The sequence below is a fragment of the Hypomesus transpacificus genome, unplaced genomic scaffold, assembly GCF_021917145.1.
Source record: "Hypomesus transpacificus isolate Combined female unplaced genomic scaffold, fHypTra1 scaffold_62, whole genome shotgun sequence".
NCBI classification, from domain to species: Eukaryota; Metazoa; Chordata; class Actinopteri; order Osmeriformes; family Osmeridae; genus Hypomesus; species Hypomesus transpacificus.
In genome coordinates, this window is record NW_025814035.1 from 365,318 (window position 1) to 391,849 (window position 26,532).

At 41.2% G+C, this 26,532-nt stretch overlaps 2 protein-coding genes across 6 annotated transcripts in view; one reads left to right on the plus strand and one right to left on the minus strand.

Annotated features, from left to right (window-relative positions):
* The window catches only part of gas2l3 (growth arrest-specific 2 like 3), a 58,711-nt gene that overhangs the window by 9,864 nt on the left and 22,315 nt on the right, over window positions 1-26,532 (minus strand). For both annotated transcript variants that reach the window (XM_047017689.1, XM_047017690.1), the window contains exons 5-7: window positions 22,607-22,670; window positions 11,102-11,237; window positions 7,912-8,016 (exon numbers count right to left, since the gene is read on the minus strand). In XM_047017689.1, the coding sequence (XP_046873645.1) occupies window positions 7,912-8,016; window positions 11,102-11,237; window positions 22,607-22,670 (305 nt within the window). The remainder of the gene's footprint in view (window positions 1-7,911; window positions 8,017-11,101; window positions 11,238-22,606; window positions 22,671-26,532) is intronic.
* LOC124466046 lies at window positions 386-3,966 on the plus strand. 4 transcript variants are annotated; one of them, XM_047017695.1, is made up of 3 exons: window positions 386-799; window positions 1,805-1,904; window positions 2,060-3,966. In XM_047017695.1, exon 3 carries the CDS (start codon window positions 2,087-2,089, stop codon window positions 2,738-2,740), a length of 654 nt encoding a protein of 217 aa, XP_046873651.1. In that variant the 5' UTR covers window positions 386-799; window positions 1,805-1,904; window positions 2,060-2,086; the 3' UTR covers window positions 2,741-3,966. The 4 variants fall into 4 exon arrangements, with proteins under 4 accessions (XP_046873651.1, XP_046873650.1, XP_046873648.1 ...); XM_047017694.1 differs by having other exon boundaries at window positions 386-552; window positions 2,036-3,966; XM_047017692.1 differs by having other exon boundaries at window positions 386-552; window positions 2,055-3,966.

Consider the following 26,532-nt stretch of genomic DNA (forward strand, 5'->3'; position numbering starts at 1 on the left):
GGGTGAGGTGGTACGTGCAGGGAGTAGCAGCCCAGGACAGAGGTCAGCTGAGGAGGAGAAACAGCCCCTAGTAAGGAAATAGGTTAAAGTGGAGACAGTGTTGTTGTCCCATATTCACTTATGGGGCAAGAACCTCTGTGTGAGTCACTCTCCCCTCCCGTTAGAATGTTCTTTCCAGCAGGAAGTCAGGTCAGGATGACCTGATAGCGTGTTCCCTTTAGTTAGAGCCACTGGTCGCATAGGAACTCAACAAATAGGGTGGACACATCTGTTTATCTTGAACAAAGTATGTGTTGTCTGATCAATGCCAAGATATTTGTGTGACGTAGGTAGGACTGTATAAAAGTACTTGTCTATTGAATACATGTCAGACTTCTCTGGCTAGAGAAGTTCCGCGTGTGTTCCCAAGAGCCTATGCAATAAAGACGAAAGCCTTTGTAATCTACTTCTCGACTCCTAAAGCCTGTTAATTCTTACACCACTAAGAACCACTTTTGAGCCTCCAACAATTGATGACGCCGACGTGATTCGCTACATCTACATTTGGATAAGGTAGGCAATGAAAAAAAACCTGTGAAACCTTATGAATGCCTAGATACGAATCTTGAACTAGAGAAAGTGAAAAGGCTTTGGAGGAGAGGAGTGGTTACAAATGCTTTTAATTGCTAGGATGTGTGTTTCCCTGAATGTAAGGAAGATTGAATGTTAAATGTTTCTTGCTAAAAGCTTTTCTACTGTCGTACCCTGTAAACTCGGGCAAGGATTTATCCGGCGATCTCCATTATAACTCGATGTTTAGGTACAAAAATGCTATGGGCCTCTTTAAACAATATTCAAGTAAACTGAGGGCATAACTTTTTAGGACTTTTTTGAATCTAGCAAAAGGGTAAAAATCAAAAAAGTCTGGACAAATCGTCAATTGACCAACAAATAAATACGTGTGTGATGACTAATTGCGTTACGCTTCAAAACAAGGCTGTGGGGAAAAATCATGTTAGCCAAAGATGTTAACAATTCGACGAGCATCTGCGTGACTAACGTTTTCAACAGACCTCAAACAAATTATTATTGTAATATCCGTCCTGTCTAAAGTTACACTATTAACAACAAGTGACAGCAAAGAGAGTAGTGGCCACTATATCTTAGTCGAAAGTGAGTTAGGAATAGCTATCTGAATGATTCATCTAAAGACGTGCTGAAAAAACTTAGTAGATGGATATCCGTATATAATGTATAAGAAAACTATGTTTTTATGACGTATTCCGAGATAAAAGTCTTGCGAAAGTTCGTAAGACAGCTGTGTTCAAAAAAAGCTGTTGAAGGAGCAAGAGGAACCAAAGACTACAATCTCCGTGAAAAATGCTAAAAACATGAGTAAAATAGAGTCAGGTAAAAACGAAGAAGTAAATCTATTGACTGTTTTGATATTAACACGTAAAACCCTGACAAAATCAGCAAAGTTGAGTCTGAAACATGAGAGATTACGGCTGTTGCGCAATCGTTCCAGACTCACTTCAGAAAAGTGAGTTGTAGGGGAGGGGGTGAGCAAGGGTTTTTTCAAAATAAAGGCGTTGCCCTGAGCAATGTGTGAATATCGTAAATCAGCAATAGACGAGAAGAATGAATATATAGTAGAATATGAGAACAATAATTTAACTAATTAATGAAATTACCGAATGTAAATTTATGAAATTAATTAGTAAAAAATGTTCAATTTGAGACATAATTAAAGTAATTAAAAAATACAACAAGCAAGATCAAATGTGGTGAAAGTGTCTTACATGCTGTTCTCTGAACATTACAGACGCTGATCCGGGCATTTGGACCCCTGTTGTGTGAAAACTCCTAAAGGAGGAGTAGAATTAGGAAACTGTTGTCATGAATAAAAATAAAAAGGAAAAACAGTGAGTGTGTCTCCATTACTGTCAGCTGTATATTTGCCTCGTTTAACAAACAACTCATTTACATTTACATAACAAAAAGATAGATACAGGAATGAATGTATGCAAATAGCATATGTATAAAAACTGGCCAGTAACACTCATATCCTTAAGTTTAGATCTGCCTGTTCCATCCCAAACGCATCATGAGTGTGCCAAAAAGACCGGTAGAGGGAAGAGCCAGAGCTATCCTGTCGCCTGACCAGACCGTGCCAGCTGTGCCTCTGCGCGTGACCGCCCAGGAGGTGCTCAGCCTCCAATTCCCTCTTCTCCGAGAATGCCTCTTCGAGATGAACAGGAAATGGGCCAAGCGCACTGCCAAGATGACACCGGCATGGCCAGAGCACGGGACTTTCGATCTAAGCCTCTGCAACGACATGAGGGTCCTGATCACCAACCACAGCCATTCTGGTTCGGTCAAGAAAAAACTCAGGAAACGCAAAGAGGAAGCTGGAGTTCTGAAGCTGTACAAAGACCAAGGACAGAACTATTGTGACACAGTTAAGGCTTGCCTGCTAGCAGCCAAAACTGATCACGGGACTCTAGATAGAGCCTCCCCTCCCCCATACGATAAAGAGAAGAGCAGCTCTGCCCCACCCAGTAAGACCTTGTTTGCGGGTGAGGCAGAGAACCCAAGGTCTTCATCCATCTTCATGGCCCGGTCCACGACTCCAGACCCTCCCCTTGCCCAGAGCCCCGTCCAACCCCTCCCAGTCCACGACAGAAGGCCTCCTTCATACTATCAAGCACCCATCCTGGTCAGAGGAACTCCGATGTATTATGTGCCCTGGACAACATGACTGGTTTAATTGCTCGGCTCCCCAATCCATATGAGGGAGCGAGTAGGTGGATTAAGGCGTTCGAGCAAGAGACACTGGGCCACAATATAGCTATCGGAGACATCAAAATGATCCTAGGGCGCACCCTAGGAGCTGGAGGCTTGAGTGACGTCATGCATTCACAGCATCTGGCCGACATCCTAGATTCACATGCAGGAGACTGAGATCTCTTTAATGCAATCCGCACAGATGTCTGGGAAAGTCTGAGAACCCTCTTTCCGGATTGGGTGAGGCTGGACATGCTCACTGGGGAGACAATTGAGTTATCTGAGCCTACAATGGCGTTCATCCACAAAACCTTGGGAAAATGGAGAGCTGAACTGGGAAAAAATCCAGAAGACGAGGTCCTGCAACAAGCCATGTTTCAACAAGGGGTCGTCCGAGGCCTGACAGAGACTGTTCAGGGGCGGTTGGCAGATGTAGTGTGTCTCTATTCCATGCCTTTTTCCCAGTTTTGCGAGCACATCACCCATGCCGTGTTCAGAGAAAGGAACAATGAAAACAAAAGGCTGCAGAGTGACCGAGAGGATGCGCGGAAGCTGAACAAACTCCAACTCAGGTCCGGCCTACAAGCAGTACTCGGCGCTCCCCCTGCTGCCTACTGTCAAAATAGACAGTGGGGGAGCGAGCCAGAAGGGCTGGCGCTGGGCCTAGTTTCCCAGTAGCCGTTGCCCTTCGAGAGATGACGTAAGAAGCAGGAGTCACCTCTCTACAGGCCAAACTGAAATGGACTGAGGGGGGGGAGAAAGCATTCAAGGATATCAAACTGAGTCTACAACAGGCACCAGCTCTGGCCCTCCCGAACTACGAGAAACCCATCTTCCTGTATGTATCCAACCGCACACACCACGCCACTGCAATGTTGACACAGTCCTCTAGCGGAGGGCGGAAGCAACCCCTTGCGTACTATTCATGTGAACTAACACCAGTTGAGGCAGCCTTGCCGCCATGGTATCAAGGTTTAAGCCGTAATACACCACATGTATGAGAGGGCATCAACACTCACCATGGGCTATCCAATCACAATTTACACACACCACAAAATTGCGAATCTTGTTGAACAGGGTAAATTTCGGTTGACGAAGGCACGGGTTTAGGAGATTTAAAGAAGAGGTAAAAATATTATAAATATGTGAAGGAATATGAAGAATTTGGGTTGTCACTGACTAACATAATTTTTCTATCCCTTAGGAATCGCATAGATATGAACTATGCAATGGGGGAAAGGGGGGATAGGAAAAATTTGGACTATGGTCTCAGAGACAGAGGCAATTTTAAATTGATAACTTATTTGATAGACAAGCAAAGCACACCCTAAGTAGTAACATCTATAATTTTGATAGTCTAACCTTTAGACTATGGTGAAGCTTTTTTGTTGAAGATGTTTTGTAGGAAGTAGGGGAGGAGAAGGAGGAGAGAACGAGCCTTGAAGAAACCAACCAGTATCCAGCCTGGTGGTCGAGTCTCCAGTAAAGGCGACCGGGGGAAAAGTCAACACCCCCGTGTAGAGACACTGCCTGAACACAGGGTCACGAGCAACAATGACCACAACACAGTTTGAAGGGTCAACCATGTGGTCCATCTGGAAGCACTGTTATAAATCCCACATCAAACTTGGTCACACCTATAACACCTATTGACTCTGATTTCCCTGATACAATACAGGACAGTGCTGTCCTAAAGGCAAAGCACACGAATGATGTTGGTTAACTCTCAGCCCTCCAACTGGGCCTGAGACTGAGGTTGAGAGCTTCCTGCTCGTGCCTCAGAAGTCAAGGTTGTGCTGAAGAACCAAATCCAGGGCTCGAAGTTACCAAGCCACCCTGGACAATGGCGAACAGTCACTCAACCCCTGCTCCCTGTTGAGGGATCAGAAAATGAAACTCAACCGCCGAATAACAATCCCTTCCTGGTTGCGTCCCAACTGGGAAGAAGGGGGGTGAGTGAAACGGGGACACATGAGGTGGATGCAACAGCAATATTGTCATTTGAAATGTGAAACTAAAGTAATTGTTAACAAATGCCTAGGTGGTTTAGGTTGATAGAACCAGGGGTTATGGATGACATTAACGATGTTTGTTGGCTCTGAGTTAACACCTCCCAGAGTCCACTGCCCGTGCATTGAGAACAACTGGCGAGTAGCAGAGGAAAATAGGGTTTGGTGATGTATGCCTACATCCACATTGTTTCTGATGGAGTTTCACAAAAGCTATGACTAAACTAAACATCCTAAGCTTGAAGCTGTTATGGCTATATATCCATCTCTCTGTCCCGGTTTCTATAAAACTCACCTCCAGTATGATGACAGAGTCAATAAGACTCTCCCCTGAACACAGAAGTATCCTGTTCCTGGACTGTATCTAATTCCAGGAGAAGGTAAAACCAGATCCAGATCCAGGGGTCGAGCCAGGGAAGGTTCACCAAAGAGGGCCAGCACCAGAGGCCATCGACCTCCAACAGCCCCACTCGTGCAGCCGCTAACAGACGTCCAGACGTCCAGCTGAACGTGCAAACTATGCTGCATCTGAGTTTTACACCGGTGTTAGGACCTTGCAATCAGCGACACAGGATGCTAAATACCAATAGGAGGTCTTGGAAATTAAGTGGGCTCGTCTCAAAATTGAGGTGAGGAAGCTTTTGTTTGAAGAGATGAAGTTCACAAGGCCCTCCATTTCTGTGCCTATTCTTCTGCCCAATCAACAAGGTAGTGTCACATTTAGGTTACCTTATGGCCTTAAGCATACAATGTTTATTTAAATTAAGTAAAGGCTGAATTGTGTATTGTATCATATATTCAGTGTTCCCTGTCCAATCCTTACATGTTTACCTTACAGATCCCTGTGAGGAGCAGGAGCAGGGAGAACAAACTCCCATAAAACAACTATTTCTCAAATTACTTGTGCCTTGGTTTTTAACTCTTCTTGGTACTCCACTTTCCATAGGCATATATATGAGTCCTATATTTACTACTTGATTGAACTACAAGGTTAAAAACCATGCATATGAATGGTATCACACATGGCATGTCCCAGCTAGCAGCCTAAACAATTCAATGTACAAATACAAGCATCTCAATCCAACATATTTACTGTCTTATTTTCTATTGCTGACTATCTACAATCTTGCATAGGGCAACAGCTTCCCAAGACCAAGTTTGAAATCTCATAATTCTCACATATTGGCCACAAATGACATTGTGACAAATGACAAACACATAAGTAATGAATACCCCATGTCTTCAACATGGAATCATTGTTTCTGACATGAAAAATCAACTTTACTTTAATTGATCAATTATACTCATTATGAGTGTAAGATATGTCAGATGACATCATGATGCTCCTAAACCACATAGAAGCAGACCTGCAGAGGCTAACAAGGAGGTCCTTTGCACTGACCCCTGTAACCCAACTACTGGCAGTCTTAAGGTTCTTGGAGATGGACATGGGCTCGCCAAGGCCTCAGTGTCAAGATCTGTGCAGGCTGTCACAACTGAATTACTTTGCCACATCCCAGACCACATCCAATTCCCCATATCAGAGGGGACAAGTCTGCAGTGCAGGACTTAGGCTATCTTCAATGGCATTTATGATTTTCGTACGAGTTTTCACTCCCTCCCAGCCCCTTCACCCTGTGTGACTTCCTAACATCAGGCTCGGCTCTGCCACCAGCCTCTTCATCCACCGGGCTTGGCGTGCTGCCATCCCTATAATTCTAATAAACATCTTCAATGTTACATGTAGTCATTTAGCAATGTTCAATTGTTGTTGTGTTATTGTACTCATAAAGCATTACGTTAATGCATTTCTAGTTACTATTGCACATTACAACAGCCATATTTCAATGTTATAGTATTTTGAATAAGACTGACATTTGTTTTTTAAATACCTTCATTGCATGCGCCAAACCCACTAAATCAAATTATTTTGTGTAACCTAAATTTACTTGAGAATAAACCGGATTCTGATATTTTTTCGGCAGTTAAACTTGTATGGTTCACTAAGAAATATCCCAGTTCCAGCGTAACTGGTGTAAAAAGGAGGACCAAAATAATCTTATTTTCCATCGGAAGTAACTTTCAGCATGAGTTTAATGTCGTTTTCATGGTCGGCCTACGTGTGTCTCCACTGAGTCTCTGTGCTACGATGCACTTAACGATCTACGACTGGTCTGGAGCTCTCGTTAATCTACGACGATTTTCAAATGCCTCTTTAGCTACGATGGTTTCGGGAAACGGCCCGTACAACTAAGATCCATCGTACGATGGACTCTACGATCAACTTAGGCTTACGATGCTTTCGGGAAACGCACCCCAGACTAGTTTCGAAGCCTAAGTTGCCATAGTAACGGAGTTCGAACTACGTTGAGCTAGCTTTATGGAACCGAATGAACTAAAATTGAGTGCGACTAACTGCCATAAGTCTGGCTTATTCGGTAAACTCGCTTTATGGAACAGGCCTCTGCTCTCAGGTGCACTACGTTTGTGGGTGTGTCCCATTTCATCAATCGTGTGTCCAATTGGGGAGAGAACGGCTTGTGTAAATATATATAATTCAAAGAGAGCAGAGAAGCAGGGCTAAGTGCAACATGTCCAGTGGCTGATTGAGCCCTTGTTTAAGTCTCAATTAATCTGCTATGTGTGTGTTTAAAGTTGTCTTGTCTACCCTCCATCCCCCTGTCTTTGTTGGAGAAGGGCTAGGTAAGACACCCATGGATCTACACTGCATCACGTAGGTAACTAGCTATATAGCCAGGTTAGAAGCAACAGATGTCGCCAGTTTTGTGTATTTGGCAGGTTAGTGTTAGGGTTAGTGTTTCCCACCGGCAGGTTTGGAGTGTAGAGAAGGTAGGGCCCATAGTTTTTGTTATTTACTTTGACAGACTGCTTGCACTAACCTTCTCCCCCCTTCTGGTGTTCCCTGCTATAATTTACTGCACTAATCCTGTCCTGGTATACCAGTTGTTCTTTGTAGTTCCCTTGTTGCACATTGTGATTACCTTGTTGTTGCAGCTAAAATGAATCCCTTGGTTTGGGTTTCATTCCCCGATAACGTCTGGTTTGGAAAGTTCTGTGGCACCCACCAGTCACTGCTTCAGAGATAAGAAGATGACAGTTTTGCGGAGAGACCTACCCGGATAAAGAGGGTCTTGTCTCCCAGTCTATACCGTCCCTCTGCCAGATACTCAATAGATACTCTGTTAGAGCAGTTACAAGGACGGTCATTGATGCCCTGCTCCTGGAACATAAAAGAGAATTACTTACAATGCATGACATGTTTGGATACATTTCAGTAGATAAGTATGTAGTATTACTGATAGTGATGCATTTTAGTGGTCTGTGGCACAAAAAAGTATTGTGACAAGTCTCTCTGCACCTATTTTGATATATTATTGAAATTAAAAGTTGTTAGTCTTTGCACTATTAACTTTGTATTTTGTTCTAAAACCATTCAAAGAAACTATGTAAAGACCTTTCAGAACTCCACTTCTGACCAGTGTTGGGGGTAATGCATTATGTAATATAAAGCGTTACATAATATTATTACTTAGTGAGTAACACGCTGCAGACAAACACAATAGCAATCATGGCCGCAGAACGTGTTGCGTTTTCGGCGTGGAAATCTTCACACTATTTCAATTTCTTTGACGATATCGGAAAAAACAATAAAGTAAAACGCAAACTGTGCCCCAACAAAATATGATCTAATGCCAAAAAAAGCACTTAAAACTTCTCGTAAGTGTCCACAGAGAAACAAAGCTGGAAGCTAGCGAAAAATCCACTTTAAACCATTAGAGAGATGGTGACCCGTTTTCACAACTCGCTACTAAAAGTAATATTAAAAGTAATAAAGTAATAATGTTATAAGTAATAACATTACTTTGTACAGAAAGTAATAATGTAACTTAATCACACTACTCTTAGTGAACAATAATAAGTAATAATTAATATATTACTTTTTTTGAGTAACTTCCCCCAACACTGCTTCTGACTACGTAATAGGGATGTCACGAGAACCGATACTTACGGTACCTTCCGATGCTAAAATAACAAAACACAGACGATGCCCATTTTTTTGAAGCACCGTAAGTACCGTGAGCGCCGATGCCAGATGTTAGCATCGGTGCTGCGCCTTCAGGAGTCGACGTTTACATTAAGAAAAACAAGATAACTGCTGCTTTAGCGACCGCCCCGCTTCGACTTGTTGACAAGAAAGGCAAAAAAAGTAGTTAGCGTTTGAGGCAGATGACCGTGGCGTTATAATTAATCCGCAGAAGCCATTATGCAAAAAATGCTACCGCAGTCTTCAGACCAAGGGGGAATACTTCCAATTTAGCTAAGCACCTGAAAGATCGTCATCTGGATTTGTTTAAAGAATTCAAGGCAAGTTCTGATTCAGTTCCAGAAGAGGCGCAGCACCGATGTTAACATCTGGCATCATACAAAATAAATCAATGTTCGTTGAAGTCGCAGCGAAATTCTGAATACATCCAAAGAATGCTTTTTTTCTGTTTGTTTAATCTGTCATACTAAAATACACGTTACATGATGTTTGAGATGGTGGGCACGTGTGTTACAATGGCTTATGTAGGCCTACATAGTTTAGGTTAGCTGTAGTTTTAACGTTAGCCCATAGCTTAGAAGGTAAACTCATGTCATGTTCATCTTGTTAGCTGAATGGCTTAATTGCACTTTATTATGTTGTGCTATGCTCTATTGCACATGTTTTGTATGTCTTTGTAGGACATTTTGCTATTTTTCAAATATTTTAAAGAAGTTCATGGTTCAAGTAGCCTACATGGAATCTTAGACAATCCTCTTTTTTTTTTTTACCATGGTATCGAAATTGGCATCGAGAATCGTGTTATTTTAATGGTATTGGCACCGACTACTGAATTTTTGGTATCGTGACACCCCTACTACGTAACAATTCATTCACTCAATTCTCCATATATAAAAGAGCATGATAAATAAATAAAACGGAGTAGACCCTAACACTGAACCTGCCATCTTGTTAGATACATTTGAACACAACTTTGTGAATAAAATCAGCAGGCAAATTCTCCAGTACATAATGTTTGTTACACCTGGGAGTCAGGTGGCTGAGCAGTTAGGGAATCGGGCTAGTAATCAGAAGGTTGCCGGGTCGATTCCTCGCCGTGCCAAATGACGTTGTGTCCTTGGGCAAGGCACTTCACCCTACTTGCCTCGGGGGAATGTCCCTGTACTTACTGCAAGTTGCTCTGGATAGGAGCGTTTGCTAAATGACTAAATGTAATGTAAATTATATAATCACAACATCACCACCTCTCATCCAAAAATAATTAATTAATAATCCAATAAGTAATCATCCAATTTTTAAAAAGCAGGAAGTAGAGGTATGTTATTACAAGTTCACACATAGAATCTAACCCTTTGTTACACAGTTCACTAGTGATTTGCATTAGCCAAAAGTCTTACCTCCTTATCACGGTCATTTGAGCTGACCACAATAACTTTTTGTTCAGTGAATGTTTATGCAATTTTGGAAATGTTACAAATGTGACAAATACAAACCCTACCAATTCTAGAAGGCAGCTGTCAAAAAGTATTGGCACTGGTCTCCCCCCGGGCCAGCCAATCACATTCTCCTACTGGCTCAAGGGCCTGAGTTTTTTGAAGGTGAAGTTTATATGCATCAAGGAAAGTACAGCTGTATGATCATGTGTCTAAAAGTGTGTCATAATCAGATACATTTTCTGTATGTCTCTAATTGCTTAATCAGTAGCTGAGCAAGCAACATGCCAAAGAAATGCTCCATTAAAACAAACTAAATGGGCCCCACTTTAGAACTAAAACTACTTTGTATATGTTTTTTGGTTTATGTAGCCTGCAATTCACTAATAGGATACTAATTCACTGATAGGATGCTAGTTTAAGGATGCTAGTAACAAAAAAATCTAGTAGCCCAGATGACAAGAGACAAAATCACCTTGTCTAAAGTCAAGCCCACATGTGCTGCAGTGCGTTAAAAAGCTCACTGCTGCAGAAAGGGCCCTAGTTTTTCTTATGCGTTTATGCATACACACTTTAAAAAAAAAACCGTAAAATCTGTTCCCTCCCAGACACACTTTTTATGAAGATAATTATATGGGTGTTCAATTAGTTGTTTGCCGACAAATGAGGTGAAGTGGTCAGTGTACTCCTTCTAATGAGAAGCCAATGACACTTGACTTTGCACACTTTATGGAATCTATGAATTTCCCACGAGCAGCCAACGGCAAGCGTATCAAGCACGGGTGAGTGGTAAGTCCTAGTGAATACTGTTGAGAGGAGGTACCTACCTGATATAGGCCACCATGTTGGCAGCACAGTGTAAAGGTTTTTACTGCTGGGATTGGCTCCTTTGTCATCAACAGAGTTTCCTCAAGCTCAATCTCCTTCTCAAATTTCACCAGAACAGGAGGCTCAACGCCATACCTATAAGAAAGACATAGAAAATTGATTTAACATAGAGGGATGACCATGCTCCTGCTCCAGGGTAGATCAGGAATCTAATGCGTATTGCTCAATTTGACCATGCTCCTGCTCCAGGGTAGATCAGCAATCTAATGCGTATTGCTCAATTTGACAATCTATGTATGTAAGGCGGATTAGTTTATACTCAAACTATAGTTTGTGATCCGTGGGTCTTCTTCTATCGAGAAGGAGCTTTTGAAATGGTCTCAAACATTCAAGGGTCTGATAGATCCAGTTATCCTGGCAAAACAGTTTTAGTTCTTTATTTACTGACAGGGCACGGTCTGAGTATTACAAAAATGAGAGAAGTGTAGCCTATTAGTTTGGAACGGCTACAATCTCTGCTTGCTGTCCCGTTTATCCTGCTATCAAATGTTTACTCAGTGAACAATAAATTGGACTGTGGCTTGTGTGTTAACATCAACACAAAATGGTAAAAAAATGATATGCTAGTTTCTAATTGGGCAACTGCTCATCGCTGGTGGAGTTTATGACTGTTGTGTTCACACTTGTAGTTCGGTTCTCTCGGATCTCTTGGTCCGGACCATAAACTAAATCATCATCTTTGCTGACAGGGAGCCGATGCAAGCAGAACCATAATGTCATATCAAGTATTACAATCATGTGTTGTAACGTGTGAAATAAAGTATCAAGTAAATACTATACTGAGTCTTCCTGCCTGAACCCTTTTTATCAATAATTTCTTCATTGGAAGTTGCTCCCTTGCCATGGCTATAGCTGCCACTGTTTTCGGCAACAAGACTCATTTTCTGCAATTAATATTATCTACTCCACTCGAGGTGCTCAGTGTATTTTAGTAAGCGTATACCATTTCTCCGTAACTTCCTGCTACATCACCGAAATTACATGGACTGCTGTTCCTAATTATTGAAAATTAATTAATGTTATGATATCTTTATTGAGGGAAGTCATTACTTCGATAATATTTTTTATCGATTTATCGCCCAGCCCTAAGCGTATTTACACATCAGTGTTTAACGCAAAGTTTAACTGTGGGTGAAGGCGAGCATGGTTTGAGGTCCTCGGGCATTCAACCCAAATTGGTATTGCTGAACAACTTGGTTAGATTACTCAGCCAAGCTAGATGCAAGTTTCTGCTTCCCGCAATTTGGAGCCAGAAATGATAAAAAGACATCACCTTCACTAGGACAAGGTTTTACCAATTGGAAAATGGCAATGTTTATTTTACATAAAGCTCAAAAAGCTATTTTGAAGGCCTGGGCGCTCAAATGAAGGCCTGTGCGTGCTCGCATTAACTGTGGAAGTACTTATCTAGCATCACATCAAACCCAGAATACGTCCTAGGTTTGGGCCAATCCCCGAATGCTTACAATATCTGGCTCCACGCCTGATTAACACTTGGATCGATAAGCAGTGTCAAAATCAATATAAAACATAATACGATCCCTTTCCGTAATCATGATACCCCCCAGAAATGTTCACTGCACCCCCAGTCAGAGCAGGCTGCATCCGGTCCTGGATGGAAGCAGGGCTGGACTGGGGCAAAAATTGGCCCTGGCATTTTTGGCCCAGGAGGCCCACACCCTCCGTGATTGATCAAACGTATTCCCTGCAGACAGTCCTTTCAAAATATGCAAGCATTCTATGATATGAGTTGCCTAGTGTTCTGTATTCATGTGATAGTTTTGGAACCTTCAAGAGGGGTCTCAAGACTTCTGTTGATCTTACACTTAAATAATTAATTAATTCTTAGACTTATGATTTTTGTTAATTTTTTATTATTATTGATATTGTATTGGGGTTATTCGTGTCTTTGGGATGATATTTTTTTAAAGTTTGCAGGATAGCAGGATCAGGACGGGCAAAGTGGTATCTCAACAACCTGGCATGACTAGACAGACAGAGAGAGAAAGGGGGTGATTGGTAGGGATGGGCGGATCAATCCTAAAATATCGATATTTTCGATACTAGCATTGTATCAAAGGGATAGAATCTCAATTTGAAATATCGATCCTACCAGGGATTTCTTTTAAACAAGTGATTTTAGAATATTTCTATAATAGTAGTAGGCTGTATAGTATAGATTTTTTTTTAACTTAAATAAGAAAGTCAATGGGAACTATTTTTTCTTCCGCTGTGTCTGTGCTTATCATGAGTACATCAGCGGTAGCACGCCACACTCTCTCACTCTCATGCAGTGAAAGCACACTCAGCACAGATTTGAGTGCATTGTTGCGGTCATGACTGAAAGAAAAATAAGCATTATTTCACTCCAGTTAACAACGATGAAGCTTCATGTGAAATTTGTCAAAAAACAATATGCCATTGTGGCAATACCACAAACATGAAAGGCATCTAAAAGTTAAACACCCTAAAGAGCACAACGAAGCACACCTGACGCGAGCAGAGGAGGCAACACAGACACATAATGCCTATTGCGGTTTATATAATATTAATAACGATGGCTTTCAGAATGCATCATAAAATTACTCAAATATTTCATAGAAGTATCGGTATCGACATCGACGATACTAGTCTTGAAAATACTTGGTATCAGATCGAAAAGAAAATGATTGGTATCACCCATCAACAGTGATTGGCTGGGAAATACCACAACCAATTACTTGCAAGATATATACCTACAATTTACAATTAAAACAAATGCCCATAATCCTCCCCTTCAGTACTTCATTCAGTATTGTTCCCTTTATTGGATTTTTGCAGTTATGACGTGAGGCACACAACACACACACACCCTCCCTTCCTGAGAGTCCCTGTTAATTTGCCTACTCCTTACCACGTCGTCAACTACTTTCCCATCTTTTCCTCACTCGCTCCTATGGACCTGTCATGGTCACTCTCCTCCTCCTCGGCTTCTTCCCTGACTGTCAATATATTGTTTCTGCTTCTCTGAGCCAGCCAGCTCTCCTCCGTCCTCTACAGGTAATGCTGATGTTGAAAAAACTTTTTCTGCACCTCCCTTGCACTTTGGTGGTCGTTTGTCCATTTAAACGATGCTAAACTTCCAGCATAAGTATTAGCTTACTACAGCTTGTGTCTCAGGGCCGGCAGGAGGCGATATTATGAATCCCACTATGGCCACACCAAGACCCGCCCTTCAATAGCATTTATTGGCCAGGCGTGCAAGGTAACGTAACCGTAATTGTTACAGGTCCTATACTCTGACTAATCGGCTTTGTAAATTTGCGGCCGGGAGTGGGGAACAGGGTTCCTGGATTTGATTGGGTCAGGCCAGTGCCAATAAAGAAAATTAACCAATGGGCCGCAGTCAGTTTTTTATGGGCCGGTGCGGCAAAAAACCAAAACAAAAAAAAGACCTGTATTATAACGGCGATTCGGCCCAAAATGCGTTGGCCCACTGGGAAAATGCCCGGTATGCCATATGGCCAATCCAGCCATGGATGGAAGGCAGTTTCAAGAAAAATGGGAAAGAGAATACATGTTTGTGCTTCAAGGAGAAAAAAAGTGTATGTATTTTGTGTTATTAGGCAATGTCGGTAGCCTCCAAAAATACAGCAGATTGTCGAAGAATTAAAAGGCAGACTGCAATCGCAGCAGAATATGTTCACAAAAGTTACAGCTAAAAACAATGTGTTTACATCGGCAAACATCATTACATCGTAGTTACAACTGGTCCTTTGATGGCAACCATAATTCCGATGTAGCCCTTGGTGAAAATGTGTTTGACACCCCTGCAATATGGGGTCATCTTATATGTTTTGTTTAAGAAGTCACCCTCTTTAAAAATGTTTGACCATTATCATAGGTCTTGAATAACAACACAACTACATCTCCTCCACTTGCCGCACCATAAAAAATAAATCACAGTTGGCTTTCTGCTGGCTGTCAGTACAAGTGCATCTAAATTGATAATGGGCATTCCTACTTTAAGACCTCATCTGAATGCACGCAACATGTTACATATTACAAGCCTGTGTTTAACACAGACCAACTCTCAGAGTTAACAAATTCTCTATGGACAAGGATTTTCCCCTAGAACCAGAAGTTCTGATATAATATGTAATAATTTGTATAAATTGTTTCTCTTGACTGCAGAGATACATAAAATATTTTTTAAAAAGATGCCCTGTATAAACTTATAATCCATTGTACTTGGCAGAATCCCACCATCTCACACCCATATAATTTGACAATCTAACATCTTTCTGGAGGCTCCATAGCACCTTGCTTGAATACTTTAATTAAGCTGGCCTCAATCATACAGACTGTTTTATTATAGATAAATGTTACATTCTTATTTTTCATCCATATCTCACAGCCCAAGTGATATGTATTAGTATACCATTGTCTGTGTGAATACTCAATTCTGATTGGCTGCAGGGGTGTCCATTATCAGGTGATATATGAACACCTTTCCTAAGTAGTTCCAGCAAAACTGTTCACCGTTGTAAATTATTGCGATGGCTACATAGTTGGATAAGAGCGTCTGCTAAATAACTAAATGTAGGAGCCTGTACAAATTGTTTGAAATAAGTAACCATAACAACAGGGTCAAAGCCTCCTTTTTTTGAAAGACTAACATGTAATTACAACAATGAGTGACTTTAATATTTATTTCCCTCCACCCAGGTCCATAACCTTGGTATCATTTTAAACCCACCCCCTCTTTCTTACCCCACGCCAATCACATCACCAAAACTGCCCTCTTCCACCTCAAGAACATTGCACGCCTACGGCCCTCTCTGTCCTTTGCCACCACCCAAACTCTAATTCACGCCCTCATAACCTCCAGACTGGACTGGCATCTCATATGGCTCTCCAAACACTGTCCTCAACAAACTCCAATATGTCCAGAACTCTGCCGCTCGTCTGCTCACCGCCACCCGCCGCTACGAACTCATCACCCCGGTCCTACAAAACCTCCACTGGCTCCCAGTCAAACACAGGATCAACTTCAAAATACTACTCACTACCTACAAAGCCCTAAAAAACCTGTCCCCTTCCTACCTTTCTGTCCTCCTCCCCCTTCATGCCCCTACCCGTTGCCTCAGGTCCGCCGGCGCAAACACCCTAAAAACCATCAGGACTAAGCACCGGACCTGGAGTGACAGGGCCTTCTCTGCTGCCGCACCCTCCCTCTGGAATTACCTCCCTCTCCCTATCCGTCTGGCTTGAAGCAAGGGCCACATCATCATAAGGAGGTTCTGTGCATATCTAGTCAGACTGCTCACTTGGACAGTGTGGGAATCTCATTGCGCACCGTATTCATTCAGACTATAGAGACGGTGTAGCGCACTGTCTTGTTTCATTTCAGGAGTTCCGATAGGCAAGCATGCTGCCATTTTTCAGACAGTGCTAGACCTTAGGCCCGGGTGCGTGCGCGGTGCACCTGTAGGCCTATGTTTGTCTGCCGGCGTATACATGAGGAAGGTAATTTTAATCCACACTGGTGGATGAAGGATGCAACTTCGAGGTCTAAGCAGGGGCGAAGGAGCGCACAGCGCAGACATGTTAAACACTGGTATCGCAGCTGCCCGCCTGGTCTACAATCTACCCAGACACTCCCATGCTACCCCGCTCCTCATCTCCCTCCACTGGCTACCCATCACGGCCCGCATCAGATTCATGACCCTGGTACTGACCTTCCGAGCAGTGAACGGGACTGCACCCGACTACATCAAGTCTCTCCTGCAGCCTTACACCCCCACCCACCACCTATGGTCTTCTTCAGCCTGGTGATCCCACTGCTCAAGACCGCACGGTCCCAACACAAGCTCTTCTCCTGCCTGGCCCCCCAGTGGTGGAATCAACTCTCCACCTCCATCAGAGACACTGACTGTCTCTCCACCTTCAAGCAAAGGCTCAAGACTCACTTGTTCCGGGAGTACAACGGTACTTAGGAATGGTTTGCTGGACCCAAGGCTAGTTTCCTCAAGGATCACAATGACTCTTGCTTAGATACTTGTTGCTCTTGTTGGTTAGTGGTTACTGATTTAAACTGTTGTACTCGCTGCAAAATATTTTATTTGAGTTGATCTTATTTTTACTGTTGCTTGCTTTTCTACAGGTAGACTTGCACTTATAGCAATTCATGTTGTTTAATTGTAACTTGCTTAACTACATGCTCTTATGGTTCTTCCCTTTGGCACTTATTTTTGGTTGTTCACAATATGTGCATCATGTTTTGGCTACCCGCAATGTTTTGGGGCTATCTTGTTGTTATCAGTGTCCTATGCACTTTGTAAAGCTCTCTCTTGGAAGTGGCTTTGGATAAAAGCGTCTGCTAAATGAATAAATGTAAATGGTATCGAGTAATCAAATAAGGTGTTCGGAGCCCTCAGCAAGCTGCTGACGAACGGGCCAAGAGAGCAGCATTCCAAATCAAGATACGTCTTCTATCATTCTACCCATCTTGCACATAGGCCACTGAGGGTTTAGTTGTTTGAGGGCAGTTCTGTGGGCGCATATGAGCCCTGTGTGACATTGCTTGTTATAGGGCTATGCCCTTCGACTTACTGGTGTCCAACTGAACAAGGGTACTTCGGGTCCTATACGGCGATAATACTCTTGAGTCAGTGTTTTCACAACCTTTTAATGTTTCATGGTGTGGGAAATTCACCACTATTGTGCAGTGAACGTTTACTGTGTCCTGAACATTCCAATCTGATACAATGCAAGGTGCATCTATTGTGATTGCTCGAACTAACTGCGTTTTGTCCACTCTCCTCCATGTCGCGGTACTTGCTATGTCGCCCCGGGCGACGCCTTCCGATCCCTGTTGTCACCGATGCCGGCAGGCCATGACGAGATCCTGGTTCGCGCAACGATTAGCTGTGGGCTGTCCCCGGATTTGTATACATCGCAATGCTTCCGGATTGGGGCTGCCACCTGGGCATCTTCAAGTGCCTAGCCACGCTGAGATGATGGGGACTGTTGGTCCTCGGCTTACGAGCACTATGTACGCCCCAATTCCCTGGACATTGTAGGAGTCCAGAGGTTACCGGATCACAATAATGGTAGAATGTCTCCGTAGATCTTCTTGGCTCAGCACTGGTGATGCGCAGACGTGCTCTGATTTGGTAGCAATCGATCAGAATCCAGCATCCGAGTCAAGATATCTGCGGAGATACCCTGGATACCGGCCAGGGAACGGCGGGTGGTCTGCCGACACAGTTGTTTATTCATTCTCACAGTGACATTGATGGTACATGCATGCACGGCAAACCGCACATCAGATGGTATGTAACATGACGGATATGCACACAGTCTTAGTCATCGTCAATGCTAGCATGACCCCCGCATCCAGAAAACGCTTGTTTTTCGCCACTAGTACGTACGCCGTGGGATGTCAGGGGGTCCTCCTGTGGCTCAGAACAGTGGTGCTACGCTGTTTGGGGGATTATATCTCTATTGCTCCTTGCCTCATATGTCATGTATGTATGTGTTGCATCGAGGAGGCAGGGAGTGCTTTCCTTAGATCATCCACTCCGCCAAAGTTAAATCTACATGTCCATGTCATGTAACAATAAATGCTCAAATCTAATACGTGACTGTCTTGACTGAAATAGCGTTTACGCACACCTAAAGCCTCGTATTCTGCCGTTGGAATAATCCCAAACAAATTTGGTGTAATTTTAAAACACCAACAACTAAAATTCATATTGTTTAACATCTAAACGCTGTCTGAATCATTTCATTTGCGCTGTATGGTTTGTGACCCTCCAATCAATGCGTTGTGGCTGCGGCGGCGACACCAATCAGGATCCACAAAGTGTGTACACACATACATGTTGTGGATTAGTCTACCTGTTCGGAATGGATTAATTAGCCATGGATATCAGGCGATTTTTTAAGAGACCATCGAGTGCTCCCACAGATGCCCGCAAAAGGCCTCAAGTGAAGTACAGAGTAAGATCAATTCACGTTTGTAAACGTTGTTTTGGTTCGCAGAACATTGCATTAAGACATTAACTAGACTGAAGGCATCTTTCAGGCTGTTTGAAAGGTATAATATCCCATCCCTTGTTTTAATGATCAATTGCGTAGTTAATCAATGGATTTTGGTCTCAGCAGTTCCTTTCAACTAGAGCCCCACCAATAAAGGATTTTTAAGGCCAATACCGATACAAATATTTGGTGATTTAAAAATCCAATATTCCGATATATCGGCAAATATAAACCGGTCAAAAAAAAGAATCTGAAATGTTATTTCGGTCGATTATTCCTCCCCTGCAATAATACCAATTGCATTGTATTTTATATTGTTGGAAAGCCTGATTAGTCCCCTTTACAACAAGGATTGTGCATTAGTGGAATGAGCAACACAGCTAACCGTGTGGGTAGCGGCCGGCGCAAAACAATGTGCCAAAATCCCTGCAATATTCTTCTGTTGGTTTTCACTCTCGTTAACCATGTTACCTCATAACATGGTTGAAGGGTGTTTAGTATATATTTTTTTCATTTATCGGCCATTATAAGCCTTGATTTTGTACCTTGTTTGTAAATAATATTAAAAATATGGGCCATTATAAATGCTGATGCCGATAGTTTGGAAAATGCCCAATATCGGCCGATAACGGCGATCCACCGCTAAATCGGTCGGGCTCTACTTTCAACGGTGTCTAGCTTACTCAAATCCAGTTACCCAACTTTCCAAGCATTCCATTCTACTTGCAGCTCAAGACTACATTTAATTTAGCTTATTGTTCCGTTCACACACTCAAAATATGGGCATTCTTTGCAGCCAGATGTAAGAGGTTGTAAAATGCTCATTTACTAATTAATCCCTCTTGATATTTCAGAAATGCTATTGTAAGCTATTTTATTGAGAGGGCTGTTATAATGTTAGTGAGGAATTAGAAAAGGTGGACTTTGATCGTGAGGGAGGAAGTCTTGTGCAAAGTGTGGCCGGTAGAATCAAGGAGTCATGGAGCCCTGTAGTTTAGTCTGTCCGTGTCTCAAATTATAAAAAATGATAAGCCTTCAATAACGACTACACTATTATGAATTCAATGATCATAACAGCCCCCGTCTATGCTGTCATCTCATTTTCTTAGGCCTACCTTATAATATGAATAAATGGTTTAGCCTACCATTTGCAAAATAGTTACAAACTATCAAAGTCACATAATATAATTTGTTTTCGCTCATGTTTAAATATGCTAAATGCATTTATTAGTTATGTTTATCCACTTTACAATACATATTTGCCTTTTACGATTACAATTAGGGATGCACGATATAGAATTTTTGCCGATATTCGATATGCCGATATTTACAAGCTCATTTTGGCCGATTGCCGATGCCGATATATACATCTTTGCTTTTTAATTATTGAAAAGTCTCTCCTGTACTAGAATTAATCTATTATTATGATGGGGCACTTTCTGTAGATACAAATCAAGTTTTTAATGTCCCGTATCATTTTTGAATTAGACATTCGCTCATGAAAACTATTGAAATTATTTCAAATATGGCAGATCTACTTATATTTTCACGTCACAATTTTCATACTTGAACAGTACCTCCTTGAACTTAACAACTACACTTTCCTTAAAACTGTGTTGTTGACAATAACACATTCTTGACACATATGCACAGAAATGCAGCTGTTACTCTGTAAACTTAAAATGTATCACATCACTAACACTTTACAAACTCTGCGAATAGCCATTTTGTCATCATCCTTTGATACTGTGAAGTCCTGCCACACAGCCGACATGTTGAATCATGTTGTTGGCGCTCATATTAACTTCTAAAACTGATTGGCTATATCGCGTTCCATGCCGTTGTAAAATCCAGCATAACCTTTCAAGTTGTCCTCATAACATAACATTCCATATTACTGCGCATCGAATATTTCAAATAAAAAAGCTGTTACAAAGTTACACGGTAGCAAGCAACCTAGTCGTAAAGAGAATGGCAACATTTGTTGTGAATTTTGATTTGCTGGGTGAGCTGACGTTTGACGAGTGGTGGGAGACTTAACAGAATGGAGGAGAAAGAGTTTAAAAAGACCAGGCATGCAGAGAAGACAGAGGCTGAAATCGAAGCGTTAGCAAAGGCAAGGAATGAAGCCGGCACTCTAAAGACTATATGGGCCGTCCACTGTTTTCAATCTGTTGCATGACAACAATTTATGTAGGAACTATACCTTGTAGTGGCGGAAGAATGACGGTTTATTATTAAACTATTTTGTTTCTTAAATTTGATTGCCTTTATTTATGAAACCATATCAAATATTTGTAGTAACAGTTTTAGAAAAGCAATAAGGCCCACAAGTCTGTGTTTTGCGCTTATTTTAGAACAGGTAAGGGGAGTTGTTAGGCACAACAATTTGCACTATTGTACTGTACTCCACTTAGGTTAGAATAGGTTATAGGGTTGAAACAGGTTTTATGTGCATTTAGGGTTAGTATAGTGTACTATTTATTGTTATCTGTAATTTAGGAAGTTTTAGTATTACGGTTAGTATAGTCGATTATTTATTGCCATCTGTATATTTAGGAAGTTTCACTTATTTAAGCTCAGCATAGATGTAAATTATGTTCCGTGTACTTATGTATGTGTATGTTATGTTATGCCAGGTGCTTGCGTTGTCTCGTCTTAAGAATTTCAGTGCCCAGTCTAACCTTGTGTTGTTCTGTGTACCTGACAAATAAAAGACTTACATTTACATTTAGTCATTTAGCAGACGCTCTTATCCAGAGCGACTTACAGTAAGTACAGGGACATTCCCCATTGAACTTGAACAAAGCAACAGGGATATTGCATTTGCTTCATAATTTGCACGTCACCTTATCGGCAGAAAGTTTCATATCTGCAGATGCCGATAATTAAGTTTTGAAGCTTTTATCTGCTGATACCGATGACGTGCAGATATTATCGTGCATCCCTAATTACAATTATTGTTCCCGCTATGTCATGACAAGAATTGCTCTTACCAGTCAACACACAATCATGTGAAGCTAATTTACTTAATAGAAGTCATCATTTTGCACATTATAATAGACTATATATAATCTATACATATTTAGTTAGACTTATATTTTTTACGCTATATAACCTTTGTCTGAATGACAGACTTGTGCAAGGGAACCCTTGTGACATCTTCTGATAGAAAGGCGAATTGCAGCCTTGAAAGGCAGGGGAAAAAATTGGCTGAATGCGCAATTAAACTCAAACATGAGCAAAATATCCTTAAATTAGCTTTGTGATAATTTTATTTTATTTTAAACATAGCAAAAGAAAATACTGGGTGAAAACACATATCCATGATAAGTCAAGAAACCAGGGTCCTGGAATTTGATTGAGTGCGAATATACAATCTTTTTTCTCTTCACTGGGGTCAAATAAAAATAACTTACTTCGAAACAATGCGTCCTATCTCCAATAGACATAGACACACCTGGCGAGGCTCCTTATGCAGCACTGAGGGAAAAACAATAGGGACATTTCTATTAATTAAAGACAGACATGTTATTATTTATAAAGTAGTCATGTTCCAAACCAAGCTGAACATGTCTTGCATGCATTGACAATATGTAACCTATCCTTCAGACTGTGACCGATTACCACCCAAATCATCTCATATAGCAGCTTCTCCTCCAAGCTGACTCAACAAACAATCTTTCTGTAAATTCACCTGTAGATCGGACATAATCTATTTATTGGAAGAAAAAAAGTTTAATACATTCCAGAAAACTTGATTTGCCTCTAAGGAAGTGAATCTAGAATCCCCAATTTTTGGGTTAAGCCCCTATGATTAATATTCATGTTAGCTAAACTAATCAATCCTGGTCTTGATTTTTTCGGGTACTTGAACTTTGAGTTTATTTTTAAGTCTGTAATTGTATTTTTACTTAAGTACAAATTAAGCTAAGTAATCAACTTTTCTACTTTTAAAATCACAATTTGTTACTGGGTAACTTAGCCTACAATTTGAATTAATATTCAAACATTTGACCGGCATTTCAGGAGCCAATAAAGATATCCGATTATAAATAAACTAGAGCTGTCAAACGATTAAAATATTTAATCGCATTAATGTCATAGTTAACTCGCGATTAATCTCAATTAATCACACATTTGTATCTATTTTAAATATCCCTTGATTTCTTTTTCATCCATTCTTTTTTCAAATTGTAATGCTCTTATCGACATGGAAAAGTGGTTCGGATTGCTTCGTGCGAATGTTTTTTTTTTTTTTTTAAACAACATTGCAATCGCCTGGCTTTGACGAGCAGGCGGAGAATTCGCATCAGCTGTGTGCTTGGCTGTGTGCCATCAAAATTCTATTTGACTCCACGACGTGCTGCGATGATATCTCATTCCCTCCGGCTCAGTTCACAACGACAGAACACACTGATCACTTTGGTCTTGTCAATGGAACCATTTGGCAACCTTTTAAAAGTAAACTTTCCATTCAGAATCTTATTGGCATCCATTTTGGCGTCTGGCGCTGGCAATCAACTCAAAACATAACGTTAGCCTCCTACCAGAGAATGTCTATTATCCGTAAACGGGCTCTGCTACGACTGTTTAGCCGGCTCGCAAGCCCAAACAAGTGGGTGTGGCGTGCCTGTTGTTTTGTTTCCGGTCTAGCTAGATCCGGTGTGGTATTGCAGTTTTTCTAACGTCAGTGGTTGTTGCAACAGAATGTGAAAAAAAACTACAAAGTTTGCTAGGTCAAAAAGAGCGTTAATCGCGCAATAAAAAAATTGACGCCGTTAATTTGGGTTTGCGTTAACGCCGTTAATAACGCGTTTAACTGACAGCACTAAAATAAACTAATTAAACATTGATATTTGGAACGAAAACAAGTCACGCTGCAGCAGGTTTTAGAAAGAGTTTATTGTAATAATAGCAGTTAATTTATGTACAGAACTGAAGATTTGGAGAAGCAAACCAACCACATGATGGAAATTAATGACAGCCACCAGGAACTTTTGTAAATGACAAAGAAATAACGGCTGACGAGTGCCCATGGAAAAGATATTCACGTAGGCTAGAGAGAGGAAAGGTGACAGCGTGCTAATGTAATGCAAACTTTGTTTGCCATCTGCGGTGATTTCGGTTTACAAGAATTCAACCTCTAATCTCAAACACTTTACTATTTATCAATAAGGTAAACATCATTTTCCCCAAAAAATAATTAGAAAGTAAAAATGTTCTCTATGGATCTCTGATGGTATTACATTTGTTTTGAAAATTATTTAAATATCACCAGCTAAAAAGTAACTTGTACTTACAATGAGCTATCATTAGCTATATTTTTGGATGTGTCAAAGTGTCACCTCCAGCATTTCAAGTATCCCAACATGAATATTCATGAGCAAACACCCACAACATTTCACAACAATGCTTTATAGGAAGTGGCAGGATCCGGCTGAAACTGGGTTGTTAAGTTACACAATGCATTTTCAGGACAATATAAGGCTTTTCAAACTCACTCAAATTTTGAATCAGATCGATGTCTTTACTACGGAAGGACAGCATGAACGTATATTTGGTATAAATTTGGCCTACGATATGCCATTCCCATAAATTGATTTATTGATTCTCCCTTGTCTGATACAGTATTCTTGATGCTCAACAGTCTTGTTTGTCATATTTTTCATTTCATGATCCACCAAACATAACATCAGAAATGCAGGCTTTTAAACTGAGGGCTGATAAAAAGGTTGGTCCCTCTCCTCTTTAGTCCGGAGGACGCAGCGTCCATGGTTTCCAAATACAAATTTAAATTTGTCTGACCACAGAACAGTTCACACTTTGCCTCAGTCCATTTTAAATGAGCTTTAGCCCAGTGAAGATGGCAGTGTTTCTGGATCATGTTCACATGTGGGTTATTCTTTGCATGATAGAGCTTTAACCTGCATTTTTGGATGGCACGGCAAAGTATGTTCACAGAAAATGAGTTCTGGAGGTGTTTCTGAGCCCATGCAATGATTTCCATTATAGAGTCATGTAAGGTTTTTTTATGGTGCTGCAGAATTTATTTTACCCTTTGTCCCTTACACAGAGAGTTCTCCAGATTCTCAGAATAATTGTATTATATTATGTACTGTAGATGATATATTCAGTCTTCACAATTGCACGTTGAGAAACATTATTCTGAAATGGTTCCACAATATGTAGATGCAAGTTTTTGCAGATTGGTGAACCTCTGCTCATCTTTAATTCTAAAAGACTCTGGGTATAAAAAGAGTATCTTAGAGAGGCAATCATGTTACTGACCTGTTTGCAATTAACCTAGTTAGTTGCTAAATGTTCCTCCAGCTGTTCATTGTTAGTACCACTTACTTTTTCCAGCCTTTTATTGCCCCCCGTCCCAACTTTTTGAATAGGTGTTAGGGAGTCAGGCGGCTGAGCGGTTAGAGAATTGGGCTAGTAATCTGAAGGTCGCCAGTTCGATTACCGGCCACACCAAATGACGTTGTGTCCTTTGGCAAGGCACTTCACCCTACTTGCATCGTCCCTGTACGTCGCTCTGGATAACAGCGTCTGCTAAATGACTAAAATGTGTTGTTCTTCCGCGACACCTTTCAGTGCCTTCAAATCTTCAGCTATTAAAACCGTTCCGCTATCAAAAAATTCAGCAGTTTCAGGCCATGGATACTATGACTTTTCAGCTTTGTACTTCTTATGCTTGAATTAATATAAATCAATATTCATAATATTTTTAACATGGGTTTCCAATGGAGTTCTTTCAAATCCTCTCAAACTTCTTAAAACTTAAAATAAGCAAAACTTGCACCATCATCCTTCTGCAACAAAGTGTCGCCGTGTCTTCCTGTATCGGCCCTACTGCTGTATGTTTCATTCAATCAACACATTGAATCCTACTAAGAAAGCCGAGTAAACGCACTCAATGATACGCTACTGTATCTGCTACTGCTATTACTATCCCAACTAATTTCAGCTGTTAAAACTATAATATATTTGTTACGACTAACTAGCCTACTTCTTCTGTTTAACAGTTCAGCTTTTAGTTTCTTCCGCATTGTAGGCCAATTAATCTCTTAGCTTTGTTGATGCAGTTCAGCTTCCACACTGCCTCTTGAAATTCAACTATTTCTTCGATTGCTTCACAACGTTCAAACGTATTCTCACGCATTGTATTTAAGCAATTAGCTTTGTTAGATGATGCAGTTCAGCTTCCACACTCCCTCTTGTGTGAATCATACATTTTTTTAAATTAATTTCAGCTTGTGGGCAGGGACGTGCACAGGAATTATGAAGGGCAGTTGTTCTGGCCTGAAAAAAGGGCACCCCCCCAAAAAAAAAGAAG